At 48.7% G+C, this 18,835-nt stretch overlaps 1 protein-coding gene across 1 annotated transcript in view; it reads left to right on the top strand.

The window, feature by feature from the left end:
- Positions 1 to 207: 207 nt before the first annotated feature.
- LOC129127654 (fer-1-like protein 4) overlaps positions 208 to 18,835 on the top strand; it is a 36,133-nt gene continuing 17,505 nt past the window's right edge. Inside the window, exons 1-21 of the mRNA XM_077187350.1 lie at positions 208 to 282; positions 3,073 to 3,164; positions 3,772 to 3,813; positions 3,918 to 4,082; positions 4,362 to 4,422; positions 5,607 to 5,738; positions 5,857 to 5,919; positions 6,913 to 6,997; positions 7,276 to 7,435; positions 7,653 to 7,836; positions 8,603 to 8,789; positions 8,967 to 9,331; positions 9,658 to 9,766; positions 10,515 to 10,713; positions 12,885 to 12,972; positions 14,266 to 14,382; positions 15,487 to 15,639; positions 15,878 to 16,055; positions 16,663 to 16,787; positions 17,173 to 17,307; positions 18,432 to 18,605. Of these exons, the coding sequence (XP_077043465.1) occupies positions 220 to 282; positions 3,073 to 3,164; positions 3,772 to 3,813; positions 3,918 to 4,082; positions 4,362 to 4,422; positions 5,607 to 5,738; positions 5,857 to 5,919; positions 6,913 to 6,997; positions 7,276 to 7,435; positions 7,653 to 7,836; positions 8,603 to 8,789; positions 8,967 to 9,331; positions 9,658 to 9,766; positions 10,515 to 10,713; positions 12,885 to 12,972; positions 14,266 to 14,382; positions 15,487 to 15,639; positions 15,878 to 16,055; positions 16,663 to 16,787; positions 17,173 to 17,307; positions 18,432 to 18,605 (2,877 nt within the window). The 5' untranslated portion in view covers positions 208 to 219. The remainder of the gene's footprint in view (positions 283 to 3,072; positions 3,165 to 3,771; positions 3,814 to 3,917; positions 4,083 to 4,361; positions 4,423 to 5,606; positions 5,739 to 5,856; positions 5,920 to 6,912; positions 6,998 to 7,275; positions 7,436 to 7,652; positions 7,837 to 8,602; positions 8,790 to 8,966; positions 9,332 to 9,657; positions 9,767 to 10,514; positions 10,714 to 12,884; positions 12,973 to 14,265; positions 14,383 to 15,486; positions 15,640 to 15,877; positions 16,056 to 16,662; positions 16,788 to 17,172; positions 17,308 to 18,431; positions 18,606 to 18,835) is intronic.

The following is an 18,835-nucleotide window of genomic DNA, read 5'->3' as shown; positions in this document are numbered from 1 at the left end:
TCTCTCTGTATCTAACTTTACTTATCAGCAGTTTGTTTACTGTTTGTAAAGACAAATCTCTCATTCCATTCATCAATCAGTGGAATCCTTCCCATTGTTTCTTTTATCCCTCAGTACTAGTTTTATCTACCAGCAAACCCACAGTTTGTTTGTAAAGACAAATCCCTCATTCCTTTCACCAGGCTGCTCGGTACCCTTGTCCTCAACCTTCAGCACCTGATGACATCTGGAAGACTAATCCTGCGTGAGTCCCTTGTGGACAAGAGCAATAGAGTCACTGATGTAAGTTCTCCATGGACAGCCTGGCTATCAGCAAAGTAAGGCTTTTTGGGACACTTCACGTGGTACTCTCCAGGTGGATTGGGAACTGAGGGGGAATCCAAAATGCTGTTTGAGCTGGAAGCACTGTGGCATTTATGCCATCTCTGCACAGACACTTCACATCCACCAAAAGGTTTCTTGGAGCATCTACAAATGCATGGGTTTGGCTGGGGCTCCTGGAGAACTGTCAAGGGCCTGAATGAACAGAGGGAGGCTTCATAAAACCTTCTCAACTCTGGGAAATGGATGTAGGAAGTCGCATCTTCTCTGCTTCATGCACCATGAAGTGCATGTGTATGGGCTGCTGCAGTGATGGAGTGAGGTGGAAGGTGGTAGTGTGCCTTGGAACCCCCAGCAAGCTTTTGGGTTAAACATTAGCGCTAACTGGATGGCTTAATGAGTGTCTGTGACAGCATGAGTGTCACTGACACCTGACTGCCCCTCTGCTCTGCGGGTCCTGCTCTCCTCCAGCCCTGGCACTGGGGCTCAGTCAGTCCTTTGCACTTGTAGAAGATGAACACCACCCTAAAATGAGCTGTTTCCTGCCAGCTGGGTGTGCAGGCACAGCTCAGTGGGTTCCAGACTGCCACACCTGTGCCAGGGCAGCTGGCAGGCAGGAAGAGCAGAGGTGGAGGCAGCGGTCCTGCAAGGTGCTGCCTTTCTGCTTGCTCTTCACACAGGCAGTATGACTAAACCACATGGTGGCACATGGTATGCAAGCTCTGTGGCCTCCAGACCACCAGCCTGAGTGGCACAGGCACAAGTTGCTGGTGTTACTGGACTCCTGGAGCTGGTCCAGATAGAAATTGACCATTTCCAGGATGATTTTTAGCCCATTCAGCTCACTGGATAAATGTTCATGCTAGCAAAGAGACAGGGATTAGACTCACCTCTTGGTGCTGGTGATGGTTTGAAGGGACTCCATTGTGTAAGGTCAGCGGTACAATGTGGCCCAGCCCTTTGACCCGGGTGCCTCTTCCCTTGTACTCACAGCAACACATGTGTAAGAGCCTAAATGAGAGATGTGGGACTCCAGGGGGCTCTCCAAAATGCAGTTTATTCCATCCAAGAGGTTACAGCAGTCCAGGGTTGTGGGTGACAGAGCTGTGCCTACAGCTGTCAGCTCCAGCTGCAGGCAGCCCTGGAGACCCTTTGGTTTTGGTTACATTGCATTATATACTTTTCTTTGCTTAGCATCTTAATACAGTAGAACTAATCTATACCTTAACTATTATCTATAGTCTATCATAACTACTGTAATTACCATATTCATGTTACAATTCTCCAGTCACTAAAAATTAGTACATTATAGTTTAAGCTAGAAGTTGTTATTCAGTTTTCTTGCAGTGGAAAATTCTGAGACCTATTTTCTACTTGCCACATTAGCAGGCTTGTTTGCCTGTGCTATTTTCTTGCTTGGTAAAAACATCTTCTTGTTTGAGGTGGGTTGATCCTTTGCTCTAAGTCATAAAACCCCCTTCCAACATACCCTTTGCGTCCTTGGTTATCCAGTAATACTGGCTCAGCAATTATTTTCTTCTATGTCAAAACTTGCTTCCATCTCTATTCCTTCATCAGACTCTACATTTAAAAATCTTTCTGCTAAGCATACATATCTGTGAGACTTTCTTGTCAAACTTTCATCCTTCCCAACACACATGTGCTGATGAGCTGCTCCAACCAAAACCCAACCACATTCAGTTTTGCTGGGTTAGTTTTGGATTGTGCAACCCTGGCTGCACAACAGCTGCAGGGGATAGAAATAGGGCAGACAAGACTGCTCATTCAAGAGCAGCCTGAGACCCTCTCAGCTCAGCTTGGAAGAGACATGACCCCAAGAGAGAGGCTGCTCCTTTAGAAAAGTGGGAATAAAGCCATTAGACTTCCTGTTAGTCCAAATCCAGTTCTCCTCTGGGAATAGAGTTACTTGCACCTCTTCTTCTCCTGGTGATTTGAAGGAGTGTTTTTAGGCCCTTAGCTTTTCATCCAGCTTCGTCTCAGGCTTCTTCACCCTCTAGCCTTTTCTGCTGCCTTTCCTGAATTCTTGGGCTGCATTTCTTTTCCCGGAAATATGCATTTTCCAGGGATTGAGCTCTGAACCCAGAGTACATCTCCTTCAGCCTACTAAGGAGTGATCTCCTCCATGCTAGTGTTTTTGGCCTCTGCTGGGAAATCATTTGTGTATGTGTTGGTTTGAGATCAGGCTGGCCACCTGCAGACCAAGGGTGTTCACACCTGTGTTGGCTGTGCCAATACCCAGCGTGCTCTGTACGTCTCTGGCTGTCCTTCCTTTTCTCTTGTGATGCAGGCTCTCGATGTGCTGGTGGCTTCTCCAGCATTTTAATCCAAGCTAGGGATTCCTAGCTTGCTAGGATCCTCTGCCAGCTGTCTTGTGCCTCCTCCAGAGAGACTGCTCCAAATCCCTGCATGTCATTGTGCCGGGCTCTCCCCAATTCCCTTGTCAAAAATGCTTCGAGGCTATTCTCTGGGCCTCTTTATGGTAGATTTGTAAAGTTGAGCCAGCTTTTATTCAATGAAACATGGAGTTTGAGAAGCTGTGGAGGAGGGAGTTTTGTTATGTCTAGCCTATTGGTGGAGGCAGACAATGGGAGTCTGGTATAAATATGCTTCTTGTGGGGACGCTTCTCACTTCTTTTTTTCTTCCATGTCCCCCTTTCTCTTTTTTGTGACATTTTTGCCTTTGTTTTGTGGCTACCAAGCTCTCAGGCCCTTTCACTTTCTGCTTTGTAGATCTACATTGAGTTGGATTTGCGCTACCAGCCTCCAAATAGCTCAGCAGGGAGCTGGGTTGAAGAGGATTTTGTCTATCTTATGAAAGACAGGTATGGAAATCCTAGAAAGAGCAAATTTCCAGGCAATCTGTAAAGCTGCCTTTGTCAGTGGCAGCCTTTGAGATGCAATCCAGCCTCATGTAGTCTCCATTTCTGGCCAGGCTGATGTGTCTCAACTCTACAGCAGCAATAAGGGAACAGGACTCTTGGATAAAGAGATTCATTCCTTGTTATCACAACGAGCCTTTGACTGCAATAATCCACTGTAGGTGCTGGGAGTCCTGGGACTCCCTAGGAGAGACTTGAGAGCATTTCTGCAGCCCTCCTGGCTTGTGGTTGCAAAGTTGCAGAGAGCATGGTTTTGGCCTCCAGCAATTCCATGCACCATGCATGCTGGTAATGCCCAAAGCCAGGGGAGTTGTAGGTTTCTGGGCAAACAGGATGACAGGCAGTAGCAAGGCCTGTAGAGTGTCACTTGTGGAACTAGAGAGAAAACAGCAGACACATGGGGTGGACAGTGGATAAGCTTAGGAAAAAATTGCTGGTGTCCCTGCCAAAAAATAAACAGGAGAGTGTCTGGGGCACTGTTCCTTAAATGAATCAGAAAACAGCTGTGGCACACTGGTCTTTAGAGAAAAACATCTTTTGTTTTTTACAGTTCAGAGTTAATCATCCACAATCCTGGATTTGAGCAGCTGGAGTAAGTAGCCCTTGAATGTCGGCTCACCCTCCTGGGTGGAGGGCAGTCCACAGCCCACTTGTGAGGGCTGATGTATGGTTCATGGCATGCTGCGGGGCTTGCAGGACTGCCGAGTGGCTGAGAGCGAAGGAACTGGACAAGAAGGCTGCTTCACTAGGCAGGAAGCTGGCAAAAGGTCTGGAGACTGATGAAGAAGAGGAAGAGGAAGAAGATTTCTATGATACATCTGAGATTGAGGCCTCGGGCATAATCTTCAGCCCTGTAAAGAGGTATCCATGGCATGGTCTTCTTTCTTGTCCTTGCTTGGGTCTTGGTGTATAAAGTGCCATATCCTGAGGAATTCCTGCAGCTCATGACAGTCTGCTTTGGCAAAATGTCAGAAAATTTCCATCTCTAAAGGCCCTAGATAGGGTGTGTTGGGGATTGGCTTATTCCCAAGGCAATGAGCCATTATTTGTGAGGTTTTCTGTTGCTTCCCTTGGTGGGGACTTACTCAGGGTTCATGTTGACAAGGACACCTGCTCACCTGGGCTTTTTTTTCTGTGCAGCCGCTCCAGACTCTGCTCTGCACGGGACCTCTTTGCCATCCCAACGTCGCAGAGTTTCCAGGTACTGCAGCACTGGGTGCATGTCTCTATTGCTGCCTCTGACCCCGCAGCCAGTCTCTTACTGCCTTGCTGAAGGCCTGGGCTTCTCCAATTGCCACTTACTTTGCCGAGGCCTCTAGCATGAAGACCATCATGCTTTGTGTGACTTCCCTGGGCAAGATGTAAGATTCCCTGCATCCGTGAACGGCATGCAGAATGAACTGCATCCATGAGTGCCGGCCACAGTATCAGTAAGCCCATGTAGTTAGCTATGGATAAACAGGAGAAGGGAATCAGCTACATGTGCCATTGCAAACCACTGCCTGAGCAGAGCTTCAGAGAGTACCCAGGCAGGGCTGGTGCCTGCCAGCTTTCTGCCAGGGTCTTGTCTGTCTTCCTTAGGGAGAGCTGTGGGACATGACCAGGGCCAGAGGGCTATGTGGGGGCTTGCTTGGACATGCCAGAAAGCTGTTAGGAAGCAGTGGCTCTGGCTGATTATCTCACATCAGGCTAAATTGATTTCAGGGCAAGTCTCCCAGCATGGCTATGGATATAAATCTTCCTCTGGTTCTAAGTAAACGTGGACTCACCTTTTGTCCTATCAACCAAGCAGGAAGTTTCAACCCAGACAAGAGGATTGAATTTACTGCCATCATTCTCTTGAAGCAATCATTCTGTACCTTAACCATGGTCTAATTGCTTGTACTAAGAGCAAGTGTGAGACCATTTCTTTTATATCTTAGACTCGTAAGCAGTTGCAGTAAATGTAAGTAAATAGTAAGCGGCCACATTCCAGTCTCTCCAATGGTGTCCATCTCAGTAGCATTCAAAGAGGAGTATTAACAGAAGATACAAAAAGCAAATTCTCCAAGATGCTCTGTGGACCCTCCCATGTGGGAGCAGTGGGTTTTTAGCCACTTGGGATGAGAAACTGAGGGTACAAGTGGCTGGGAAGGTCAGCTCTTGTCAAAAGTACTGGGGCTCTTACACTTTATTTCCTTGCTTGTCTGAAAGAAACAAGCATCTCAAATACTACTTTGGTCTCTCCTGGCTGTAGCAGATTTCAGCAGGCATGCTTTTGCCTGCCCTAGGCATCCAGCTCTGAATTGAGACTGCCCTGTACATGTGCATATTGGTATTCTTGAAACAATCTCAGGATGGAGGTGTAAACAAGGAGAGTGCTGGTTTTCTCCCGTATTTTCTCAGGTTGGGATTAATGTAATTGAAGCACAGAAGTTGGTGGGGGTGAACATCAACCCCTTTGTTGTAGTCAAGGTGGGAGAAGAAAAGAGGCACACGGCGACACAGAAGTCAACAAACTGCCCCTTCTACAACGAAGTATGTGACATGGACAGAGGCTCTGTCCTTGCCCCACCAATGTCCCGAGTGCCTGGGACCATCCTTGCAAGGGAAGTCTGGAAGCCTGGGGCTAAGCTGTCTTGCTCTTCTCTTCCAGTATTTTTTGTTTGACTTCTATGAGCCAAGGGACATTTTATTGCACAGACTCATAGAGATCTCGGTATGTATGTCTTCCTCTTCATCTTTCACTGGTTAGTGGTACAGCCTGGTGCTTCTGTGTGTAGACACTGGGTGCAATGGGCAAAGCAAGGCTACCAATACCATGGAGGTGTTCCAGCTGGAATCACCTACCCACAGAGAGCCACAGGGCCTTCCTGTGGCTGCACTGGGGCAGAGACCTAGCCCTGCTCTGAGCCAGTGCTGGGCAGTGTTGCCTTCCCATCTCATCCAGGTAAGGGTTTTTCATCACCCTGTGACTGCAGTGGGGCCTCTGGGGCACTTTCTTGCCTTTTGCCTTGTTGCCCTGCTGTTTGGCATTAATTCCCTACTGCCCCCTTACCTTGGAGTCTCATCCTGCAGGTCCTGAAGGTAAGTGACTGATGTGATTATTTGTGCTGTAGAAAAGCCCAGGCAGGCAGAGAGGTTGAAAATCCCTTGGCACAAAGCACAAAGACTTTCCCAAGACACAGGGATATTCTGAAGATCGCTAAACCCAGCCAGCACACCCTTTGCCAAGTGGTCTCCGTACTTTCCTTGTGAAAAGCTGCGTGTCTCTTCTGCTGCTGAGAGTTCAGCAAGAACTGAGCAAGACTTGGGTTTTGGGAGAGATGCTGTCCTGATGGGGTTGTGGCTCTGCCCTAACCCAGCAGGATACGGACACAAGGACTTCCTGTGGGAAAACAGATCTGTCCTATCTCCATTGTTGGGCTGTGGCTCACCTGGGATTGCAGAAGCTGAATTGTTTGCGCATGACTGCCTTGGTCTAGGTTTGACTGTGGGCTATGGGCTGGTGGGCTTTGTGGGAGTGGTTGGGTAGGAAGGGGTTAGTCCTATGGCTAACACAGATGAGTCAATCTGCATGAAGAGCTTGCAACCACTGCCTCAGCTGTGCTTGGAACACCTCTTGGCAGCCCTGTGTTCCTTGGAGATATCTGGATGTGTCACCTGGCTGTCCACACCTCATGGTGCTCAGAGAAATTTGTGCTGTCTGCAGGTTTTTCACTCAAAGAAGATACCATTTCTGGGAACTTGCATAGGAACGTTCAAGATGGATGTTGAGACAGTGTACAGCCAGCCAGGTATGAGAACTGTACCACATACCTGTGTCTGATCCTGGCTCTATGTGAAACTGGTGTTTCCTTCATGCTCTGATGGGTCTGGTCAAGGCCCTGGTTTTAAAGCACTTAGTTTGCATGAAGATCTGAGCTTGCTTCTCCACCCAGCTGTCTGAAGGCAGGTGACACCTCCTGCACCTTCAGAGGCAGGATCAGGGCCAGAGCAGTCTTTGTGCGGACAGAGTTGGATGTGAAATGGTAACCTAGCTGCTCCCTAGGGAACTCCTCCTCTTCCCTCTCAGATCACAGGTTTTTCCAGAAGTGGGCAGTTATCAGTGACCCCATGGACACCCAGGCAGGCGTGAAAGGCTTTGTGAAGTGCAACATCTCTGTCTCTGCACGCGGGGATATTGTGGGCTTCCTTCCTACCTATTCCAGGAACCAGGATGAGGACATTGAAAGGTAGGTGCAGTGGGATCTTGCATGTCCCTGGGGAACACTGCCATGTCTCTCTTCACACAACCTTTTTTTCCCCATTTTCCCCTCTTCTGATGGGCAAAGACCCAGTGAAAAAGACCTGTGGTGAGGCAGGATCCAATATTCCTGCCAGTCAGTGAATTTCCCATCATTGTGTTCCGTGGACTTCAGGAGAGAGGCAGAACATGAATTTGTCTTTCAGGAATCTGCTGCTGCCTAAGAGAGTTCCTGCAGAGAGACCCTGGGCCAAGGTCTGCATCAAACTCTATCGTGCTGAGGGGCTGCCCAGCATGAGAGCAGGCATCATGGGTGGTATCTCCAAGATCATAGGGGAGAGAAAAGTCTTTATCGACCCATATGTGCAGGTCTCATTCTGTGGGCAGCAGGTGAGTCTGAGGGGAAGCTGTGTTGGGACAGGCTGATTCTCTCTTGGCTGTGTGGCAGCATGTGGTGGGCTCATGGTACCCGGAGCCCCCATGAGGCAATCCCACTGAAAATAGCCTGGGAGAGCTCAGGTGTTGCTGCCTTTAGCAGTGGTCTGGGCTGTGTGGCCATGGCTGTGCAATGTCTGAATGAGAAGGCTGTTCTCTGCTTTTGTCTCTACAGAGAGCTGCTTATAGGACATCCTCAGCCCTGAGCACAGCTACTGGCTGAGCTACTGGTTTTGCAGGCAGATATTCATATCCTTAAATATAGGGATAAATCCTGGAGCAGAAGTCCTTTTTCTGTGTCAGGCTGGGCTCAGCCTGAGACCCTTGAGAGACTTTACTGAGATAATGACCCAGTTTTTGCACACAAGGTCAGGGTTTTTGATCCCATATTATCCATTAATATGAGAATCAATCCCTGATTGGCAGTCTTGTGGGCCTGGAGTGCTCCAGGCAACCCTTAGATACCTATGAGTCTGCTGCTCGTTTGCATTCCCTTGATTGTGTAGGTCATGCCAGGGCCTTGGGACAGCCCCCCGCTAATGAAACAGAGAGGAATTGCAGGAACGGGGATAGGAGCAGGGACATCGCCACACCCAGAGCCTGCCTGGCACTGTCTGCCAGGTGGTACAAGAGTGCATGCCATTCCGAGACAAGCTTTGAGGCATCCCTTTCTCTGGGCACCAGTTGGGACAGTGACACTTTCACACCTTCTCCTTCCCAGGGGGAAACGTCAGTAGAGACCAGCACCACTGAGCCCGAGTGGAACGAGCAGATTAGTTTTATTGAGATGTTCCCACCTCTGTCCAGGAAGATAAAAGTCCAGGTGCTGGATGATGCCAATGTCGGTGCTGTGGCCATTGCTACACACTACATTGACCTGCAGGAGATCTCAGACCCTGACAGGAATGGTGAGGCTTGGCATGGCTGCCTTGGGCAGCCCTGTGCCATGCACTTTCTGCTTGGCATGCTGGTCTCCTGGGGCTGGGAGCATGCTGACACTCTGGTGTCCTGGGCAGTCCTTTTTGGGGAGGTCTTTCTGCAGCGGCACCCTGGAGCATAATGAAACCCTGTCCCTGTCTCTGCAGGCTTTAACCCCACATTTGGCCCAGCCTGGGTGAACCTGTATGGCTCCTCCCAGAATTCAACTCTGCGAGATGTCCACAAAGACCTCAATGAAGGCTTGGGTGAGGGCATCTTCTACCGTGGGCGCATCCTCATGGCCATCACAGTGGAGATCTTCAGCAGCCCCAGTGCAGCAGAGAGGAAGCTTGGGTACAGAATGAGAGGTGCCCTGAGAAAAATGAAGCTGAAGAAGAAAAGTAAAAAATCCAAGGAGAAAACTAAAGAACCGAGCCAGATGCAGGGACAGGGGGAGGCTGGGAGCTCTCAGGAGGCTGAGCAGCCCAGGGAGGTCACTGTGGAGGTGGAAGAGCTTCATCCACTCCCTGAGGTGAGTTCTGTGCTGACACGGCTGATCCATGCCAGTCTTTGGCATGCACATCTGTGAAGGGAAAGAGGCAAGGTGGGAGGCAGCTGTGTTGATGCAGTAGCCATCCCTTAGCCTACAACCTGCTCAGTGGCTTCACATGAGAATCCATGGCTCTGCATCAACACCTCAGGATTTCCAAGAAATCTTATCCTGGCAGACCAGTGGTAATCTCAGCAGCATCCTGCTGAGGTCCTGTGGAAGGGCTGGCAGACATCAGTTATGCCCTGGTGCTCAGGCAGTGCTTTGGCACACGAGGGTCTCAGGCTGATTTCTGTCTCCTTGCCCAGAATGTGTTGGGGAGAAAGGATGAATTCCTTCTCTTTGCTGCCTTCTTTGAAGCCACTATGATGGACTCCTCTCTCAGCTCGAAACCTGTCAACTTTGAAGTCTCTATAGGTGTGTATTCCCCAGGGCCCCATGTGCAGAAACTATGGGAAGAGTGTGAATCTCCCTCTGACAGCCAAGTCAGTTCTTCATACTGCCCTGTCAAGTCAGCTCAGGAAGCTGGGAAAGATGAGGAATGAGTCCAGGGAGTGTGCACAGTGCTTTACTAAAACCCCGAATCTCTGCTATGGGACTGGAGATTTGCACCATTTGTGTGAAACACCTGTTTTGGGAAAGTTTGGGGAAACTCTTCTAGTAAGTAAGAGTACAAAGAAGTAGAAGGATTTGGTAGCAAGAAAGGGAAAAAAAGGAGGGAAAGCTGGGATACTGGGGTTGGCCATGTGGCACTGAGGGGATGTCACAACAAGTGATGGGGAAACAATGGCCTGAGAGCGGGTCAAAGCCCTCACCTGCTAAGCTGGATGGGTGAAGATGCTTGATGTTGAGATACTACTTGAGGAGCTGAAGCTGGTCCCAGTGTAGGGATGTAGATGGTAGTCCACAGGCACTTGGTGGAGCTGATAGAACTGAAGAAGGCATACACAAGGACCTCCTTGCAATTGCCCAGCTCCCTCTCGGACCTCCTGGTTGTCCATGTGATGTGCCAATGGTTGGACACAACTACTAGTTCCCAAAGAAGTAAATGCCTCTGTGGCAATCTTCCTTCCAAGAGTCTGGTATTGCTAGCTAGAAAACGTCTTTTCTAAAAACACCTGAGTGATCCCACTTACCTGTTTATAATTTAATGTTCACCTTCAAGGAAACTTTGGCAAATCCGAAGAGGTTGTGACCAAAGGATGGCAAAAAGTGGAAAAGGGAGAAGTGAAAGAAGAAAGGCAGCCTTTACTGGATGCTGGTTCAGATGGTGAGCTGGATGCTGAAATCCTGACTCCAGCTTTAGCGGCAATGAACAAATCAGTTACAAAGAGTCAGAGACCAGAGCCCATGGAATATGACAAGTAAGTCTTCTATATCTTTCTATTCCACCTTTCTTGGAGCTGTTACAGCTTCCCACATTGGTTGTTCCAGATGTTATTAGAGGTCTGCTCAGCAATGCATCATAGGTTTCTCTTCCTTGCAATCCTGCAGCTTGTCATGGCCTAGATGGCTGGGATTTCCCACTAGCTCTATGAGCCCTGTGGTGTCTGCTTGATGTTTGCAGATGGCCAAGGATGGAGTCCCAAGGAAACTGAGACCTGTCAAAAACAGCCATCCCTTTTCTGCTTCACAAACAGTGTCCTAAGGGCTTGTTTCCAGTGAGGAAGGAGAGGAGTACTCTTGGCATATGCTGTTCTATGTGGAGCAGGCACAACACATACACAAGCTCTTCTGATGTTTGCTCTGGGAATATTTCCTAGTTTGTCCCATACGCCTGGCAATGTCTTAGTCTTTGTGTTGTGTGTCCTGTGCCTGCTACTACGTAGTCCCATAGCAGTGAGAAATCTTGGCAACTTCCCATGCTCCTGTCAGCCTCATTTGTCTAAGCATGTGCTGCTGTCTCTACTAGAAACCCTGTGTGCTAGTTTGGGATGGCAAAGGGCAGATCCAGCAGCTTGCACCTATGTCCATGGTGCAGAGCCCAAAACAGCCAATTAATTCTCTGTGAGGGAGACAGAGTTCAGCCTCTGCTCCCTTGCTGGATGTGCAAGTGCATGTGTTATGATATGGCATATGCTTTCTGTAGCAGTAGCCATAACCTCCTCTGCCTGCTGTCCTTAGGTCATACAGCTGCTTGCCCATGACACATGAAAAACCCTGCGTGTATGTATGGAGCTATTGGGAGGATCACACCTGGAGACTCTGCATTTCCAACCGGATTGTCAAACTGGCAGAACGCCTGGTAGCATTTTCAGGGTGTTTGTGTCATGCTCCTTCCTGGTGTGCTTTGTTGCACGTGCAGTTGCTGTGCGAGATGTTTGCTGTCCTCACCACCCATGCAAGTCCATGTCTCTCACAGGGCTTAGTCCCACCTGCCCTTCAGACACAATTGGGTAGGCCACATGGACTCATGCTGTGCAACTGCCTAGTGGTGGTTCCTGGAGGAGTGAGTGATGTGATATGATGTCTGTGACAAGTTCCTCTGCTGCCAGTACTGAGCTGTGTGAGCCCTGGGCAGATGACTGGGCAAGCAGACTCTCAGGTTGTCGTGAAGGGGATGCAGTCTCTCCCCAGGACCTTGCCTTTCCCTTTTGGCTTGAAAATATGAAAGTAGAGCTTGCCACAGTGTATTTTAGTGGCTGCTCGAGGACTGAGACACAAGGTGTTGTAACAACAAATGTTAAGGTTATCCTCAGGCTCTGGAGAGTCCCAGGCAGCATAGTGCTGATCTGCAGCTCATGAATCCCAGCTCTGCAGAAAGGCATAAGCCATTTGTGACAAACGCAGCCTTGCAAGGTTTTACTCTGACCCCTCAGCCAGGTGCAAGCTTTGTGAATATTGTGATTTCGCTACAGGAGCAGGGGTTGGATGACGTGGATAAGCTCTTGAGAAGACCAAAAGCTAATGCAGAAGAGCGGCTCAGAGAAGTGCTGGAGGAATTTGTAGGTGGATGCAGGTTAGCATGTCCCTGATGTCCTGAAGATTCTTGTTTTCAGGTTAGGAGGTTGTATAATGTTCTGCCTCAGCTGTGTGCGGCCTTCTCTCTTCTCCTTTTGAGGTGGATGTGCAGAAGAAAATGAGGATGACTTGGGAAAAGGACCTTCTCTATAGCTCTTCAAGCTTGGAGAGGAGACTCCAGTCCTGTTCTAAGAATCAGAGGGGTCATAGATGAAAGCTTCAGTGCTCCTGGGCTCTCATGTGTTTCCTAAATGTGAAGGATATTTCCTTCACTCTTTTCAATCACACAGTCAAAAGATCACTGTTTCAATCCCCATGACTACCCTGTGGGGGCTGTTATGCACTTCAGTTTACAGTGCTACAGTAGAAAGGCAGCCTCAGGTGCTGAGAATCCCCAGTGTACCTTCTGAACCAACAAGCTTGCAGAAGAGAAGGCATTGTAGAAATGGAGCCACCTGACATTGGTACCAGGGATTTGGTACCAGGTGATTTGGAGCTTGTGTCCCTGCTGTGAGCTGTGCTCAACATGCTGGGTGCAGAGGATACAGAGTCTGTGCTGCTTTTCTTATTGCAGGCAATATTCACTCAGCGCAGAGAGAAAAACAATGGCTCATCCAAATAACCTGGACCGATGTCGGACAAAATACCTGATGCGCAACATTGTAAGTTGTGGGGTTTGGTGGTGGTTGGTGGGAGCCTGTGCAATCCCTGCTCTGGGGAAACTTCTGGAGGATCAGCAGGAACTGATGCTAAGAAGGAAACCTGGAGCTAAAACTCACTGTATCAGTCATGGGCTTTTAATACAGCATCTCCCAACTCTGCTCAGAGCAATACAATTTCCAGCACAGGGAAAAGAGATAGAGTCTGGCCATGGCTGCCCCCTTTTCTGTGCAGATGCTGTGCCCTGATGCCTTTCTTCATCTCCACTGGGGCATATGTAGTTGAGCATGTGCATATTGCTGCCTGGTAGGTTGCTGGAGGCCTTTTGGTGCACCATATTCCTGCAGGCAGTTTTGTGGTGGCTCACTGAGATCTACTACTCCTGAAAACTCAGCCCCTTGGCTGAGTACATATCCAGCAGGTCTACAACAGCCATTCATCTGTCTGTCCTTAGAAAGGGCAACACTTGGGCACTTATCACCTCACACACAAGACTAGCTAGCTGAATGAGAGCACAATTACATACCCTTCATCACAGCACAACTGTAGAGTCATAGCCCCCGTCAGACTACAAAGCTTTGAAAAGCTGACCAAAATGCAGTGACAGCAGCAGGAAATAAAATTTAGACATATCTGGATCCCAGTTCCCTTCCCTCTGCTTCCTTGCGTGTCATCACCTGAGCTATGGTGAAGGTACTCTGCAAAGCCTGAGAGACTCTGGAAGAGAGAACCCATCTAGGAGATGAGTTTTCTGGACTTGCCACTCCATAGTGGGTGTACACCCTGAATTTCTTCTGGATTTCATTATTAGTTTTGATTCATCCCAAAGTTTCTCTTCAGATGTGTACACTATCTCCGATATGTACTAATAATGGTGAAAGCCAAGCCCTGTGTTGCAGTTTCCTACATCTTCATAATCCCACACTACTGTGGCCCCAAGTTGCTCCTTGGCCAAGATCTCCTGCAGGCACTATCTGGAGCCTTAGACCACCAGCTTCTGGAATGTTTATTCCTTAGGCAACTTTCTGCCCCAAATGATTTTAAAGCTTATGGACTTCTGTTACCAGATTATATTGGCCAGGCTGATGAGTTACTGTAGTCTCCAGTTCATGGCACCCTTTGTTAAATGGCTTGTGACAGGTTCATGGAGGTTTGCTCTCAGCAACTGGGCAGTGAGCCATGGTGGACATCAGGGCTCAATGGGGCAAGATGGCACAATAGGCTCCCTGCAGACCCCCCATGTGGGGTTTCAGTGGGGCTTGGCTGGTTGTGTAACAGCTGTGCTTTGTGTTCAGATCCTGTATGCAAAGCAGGGGCTCCGTGTGAGACGGCACCTGACCCGAGACAATGTCAAGGAGAAGGTTAAGGAGACAAGGAGGATCCTGGCAAAGATACGCTCCGTGGCTAAAGAGGTACAGTGGCTACAAGGGAACCCCTGTTCTGAGCTGGAGAGGTTAGGCAAGGAGAGGATACTGAGCTGGCTGCTGGGGCTCTCACCAGTCTGAGCTGAAGCTTTTCCTCTGCTGCTATGTAAAATTCAAAGTTCCAGCTACTGGAAATTACCATGTTTCCTGTGATAGCTCTAATGAGGGATGAGGCCAGGCAGCTTTGCAGGGCTGTTGGTGGCGGTCCAAGCAACTTTGTAGTGGGTAGGAGGCAGAGCTGGGCCAGCTTCAGGCCTCCTGGGCCTCTCTGCCCCACCAGCCCAAGGCCTTGTCTGCAGCAGACAGTTTTGCCTTGGAAAACAGCCTTGCTTGTGCTGCCTGCACTTCCACCAGGGTCTGACCCTTGATACTTTCTGCAGATTCAAACTTGCATTGGAATAAGATTCTCATCCATAGCAGAGACTCTGCACGTTCAGAGTTTCACTTTTTCATTTTAAGTAACTGAAAAAATCGGCGTGTTGTGCTGTAGTGTCAACCAGAACACCATGTTTGCTGACATAAGGTGGACAGATGCTGTTGAAGTTTGGAGAAGTCTTTCACCAAGTAAAGTCAAATAATTTTCACATCTTTAGCTATGTGAGGGTAGAGTGATGTACAATTGTAGTGATGATGTTTTTCTTCCCAAGTCATCGTTTCTGTGATGGAGCTCTGGTGTTCTGGGGATGGTTGAATACCTGCCTGTCCACAGGAAGAGGGGAATGAATTCTTTGGTTTGCTTTGCTTGTGTGTGAAGTTTTTTCTTTCCCTATTAAACTGTTTTTATCTCAATCCATGACTTCTTTCAATTTTACATTTTGAATCCTGTTTCCCATCACATCGAGGGACAGTGTGTGACAGGCTGCATGGGGCTGAGTTGCCAGTCAGAGTCAAACCACAACACCTCCAGAGCCATATTGCAGGGCTGACTTTCAGAAGTACATGGCCAATGTTAGGTCCTTTATTTCTGGATCTCTAAACCACCATTGCTCAGCAGTCTGTCCTGTGGGGAGATGAAGCTTTCACCATGTCAATGGAGGGAGGATGACACATGCTGTTCCTCTGCTGTGATGTTCCTCCCTTCCCTCCCGCCAGCCCCAGTGCACTCTCCCTGATGTACTCATCTGGATGCTCAGCAACAACAGGCGTGTGGCATATGCCAGAATTCCTGCACAAAACATCCTCTACTCAGTAGTTGAAGAGGAGAAAGGCAAAGACTGTGCAAAGATCCAGACTGTCTTTATGAAGGTAGGGTTTATACCAAAACAGTGTGCTCCTGCTTGCTTCATCCTGTTTCCCCCTCCTTGCTTTCAGCCCTCCTTCCTGAAATCCTCGAGTTCACAAGGAAACACAGCTCTCATTCCACAACTGCCTTTTGCCTCTGCTGATGTGATGCTCTTTCTCCTGTGCTCTTTGGTCAGTCCCAGGCTGATGGTGATCATCTTGGTCCGAGATGTGAAACCTGCTAAACCTTCTGTGCTTTCAGGTTCCTGGCTTACACACTGGTGAGATCTTTGCCAAACTGGAAATCTATATGTGGCTTGGGGTAACCAAATATGCAAAAAACTGTTTGGCAGAGCTGCCTGAGGAGTTCCTTTCCGAGAGCAAGCAGGAGATAGCCCAGCCCTCAGCATACTGCCCTCCCAGCCGGCTCAGCAGAGATGGTGAGTGCAGATACCAGTTCTTCACATAAGCAGGAGAATAGGGAGTTGAGAGGTCCCATCCATGGATTACTGTCTGTGGTGGTGCATTGTCCCCCCACAGTCCTTCACCTCAGGCCACACTGTGATCTGAGAATTGTAGTATGTCTGAGAATTAGGACCTGATCTAGGGTTGTCTCCAAGGCATGACTGGGATAGGCACATCCAGTTTGATCTCATGAGGATGTATTTGCACATTCACAGCTAAAGCACCAGACAGAATGGGTACTTTGTAGGCATTGAATGTGCTGCCAAATTGGCAATGGGCATGAGTTCTGCCCCTCTGATGAGGCTTGGTGGTGCTCCCCCACAGTAGATGCTCATAGCAGAACACTGCACATTTCACATGTCGCACGTCATGTACTTCCCAGATGTGTCTGGGGAGCCCACTGAGCTTGTCTGGCTTGGCTAAACCTTTTGAGATGTACTGGCTGAGAACCACAGTCCCTAGAAGTGGCAACTATTTGTCACAGAATGTGCCCACTCCTATCTGGCTGGCCTTCTCCTTCAGGCATTTTTTTGGCCTCATACAGGACTTTGTCGGGGACTTCCTCTCTCCTTTTCTTACCAGACTTCAGCTATTTCCAGCTCCGAGCCCATCTGTATCAGGCTCGAGGGATCCTATCTGCAGATGATAATGGCCTTTCAGATCCATTTGCAAGAGTGGTGTTTTCAACTCATTGCCAGACCACCAGGGTGAGACCACTTAAACTCTTGCCTCTGTCATCTTGGGAACTTGGGGAGAGAAAAATGACCATGCCCTCACTGACATGTTTAAGGTCAGTGCTATGGAAGTCCTCCTGGAACTTTTGTATCTCCAAGGACTCCGGTATCTATGCTCTGAACAGTGTGATTATGTTCAGGGAATATTTGACAGGCATTGAGCATGGTCTCAAAGGTTGATTGGTATGTGTTAGTTGACCTTGAGTGCTGATCCCACACTTTACCATATCCCTCCTGCCAACCACCAGCTGCATGTGGATGTGTGAGAGAGGGAATCAGCCCAGAGTTCCTCTCTTTCCTGCATGTGTTTTATTTCTACTGACTGTGGAACACTTGGCCCTTCTGTCTCCATCTGCAGATGCTGGAAGAGACACTGAGCCCTATGTGGAATGAGCTACTTTTGTTTGACCAGCTCATTATTGATGGGAAGAAAGAAGAGTTGAAAACAGAGACTCCCATCATTATAATCAACCTTTTCAGCCACAATAAATTTGTAAGTATGGCCGTGCTGCCCTCCTTATGTTGTTTCTGGAAAAGGGAAGGCATAGGATCTCTGAGTGCTGCGACTTCTCTGTTTGGTTTCCATGACAGCTTGGTGCTGGTCCACTGGTAATAGTGAGTTGTGGGGACTGTGGCTGAGGTTGAGATTTTCTGACTCAGAGATACTCTAAACTCATCAGGGGCTAATGAGTGCTTGTTGGATCCAGGATCTCTTATATTTGAAGAAACATTATAACTGCTTCCTTGGCAGGCTCACGTTGCAGAGGGCTCATATCCTGGGGGAACTGATATTGCTTTTAGGGCTATTCCTTCCCTGTGTCCTCACATGTCATCAATCATCCCTCCTCAGTCCTTCCTTTTCTCTCGTTATAGTGCTTTAAAGTCACACTGTCTCCTAGAGCCTCTTTGCTATCCTAAGGCTAATGACATAACTTGCGCCAGGTTCTCCTGCTGTAACTTAGCAGCTTTCCTGTGGTTCCAGTACAAGACAAGCCCTGTCATATTGGGATGAATCCAGAGGAGGCCACCAAGATGTAGCACAGGACAGAGGAGGAGAGCTGAGTATACTCAGCCTACAGACAGAGGTTGAGAGAAAGCCAGTGTCTTTTTGCTGTCTGCAGCTACCTGGTGGGAAAGGATAGAAAAGCTCAGTTCAGATTTCTCATGGAAGGTACCAAGGGGCCCAACAGCAAGCAATGAGCACAAACTGGCAAGGAAGAAAATCCATATTGATATAAGAAAGCTATTTTTACACAGAGGTAGGACTCATGCTGGGCTCGTAGCTCAGAGAGCTTGTAGTGTATCCATCCTTGGAGATACTCAAACCCTGTCTGGAAGAGACTCTGAAAAACCTGATCTAGCTTTCATGTCCTCTGGTACATGGTGCCAGGCCGTTTGCTGAGTTCCGCATGGAGATGAACCTGGAGTTAAGTGGAGCTGCTGTAAACAGGCCTTTATCTGTTCCTAGCTCTGGATGGAGCAGAGAAAATCAAAGCAGAGGATAACATGGGTGGAAGAGTAGTTTTGTACTCTCCCAAATTGGCTGGAATTAGTGGTGGTCTTTGAGGTGGTGAGATACCACAGGGATGATTTGAGTCATTCCCCTCTTTCCTGCAGGGCTCCCCTGAGTTCCTCGGGCAGGCCTTTGCTGTCCCACAGGTGAAGCTGGTTGATGAGCCATACATCAAACCTGCCCTGCAGTTCTTTGATTTCTACAGAGGCAGCAAAGCAGCGGGAGAGCTCATTGCCACTTTTGAGCTGATCGAGCTCAATTACAGTGGCTATTTGGAGGTAACAGGCTTGTAGAAAGCTGCACATGGTTGTGAGCTCTCTGAGGAGAGCTATGTGGGTGAGGAGCTGGTTGCATGGGGCCCACCAGAATTCCAAGTTGGAGGCCATATCCGGCTTTCCAATGAGAAGAGGCTGCAGGGACAACCTGTGAGCACAGAACTAGAAGGTGGAAGAGAGTGGGCTTGTCATGGCATGGAATAGAAGTGATTTTCATCACCTGCTGTGTCCTG

This window comes from Agelaius phoeniceus, chromosome 17 (assembly GCF_051311805.1).
Source record: "Agelaius phoeniceus isolate bAgePho1 chromosome 17, bAgePho1.hap1, whole genome shotgun sequence".
Lineage (NCBI taxonomy): Eukaryota > Metazoa > Chordata > Aves > Passeriformes > Icteridae > Agelaius > Agelaius phoeniceus.
The sequence above is the reverse complement of the archived record's forward strand: the minus strand, read 5'-3'. Positions and strand labels throughout refer to the sequence as shown.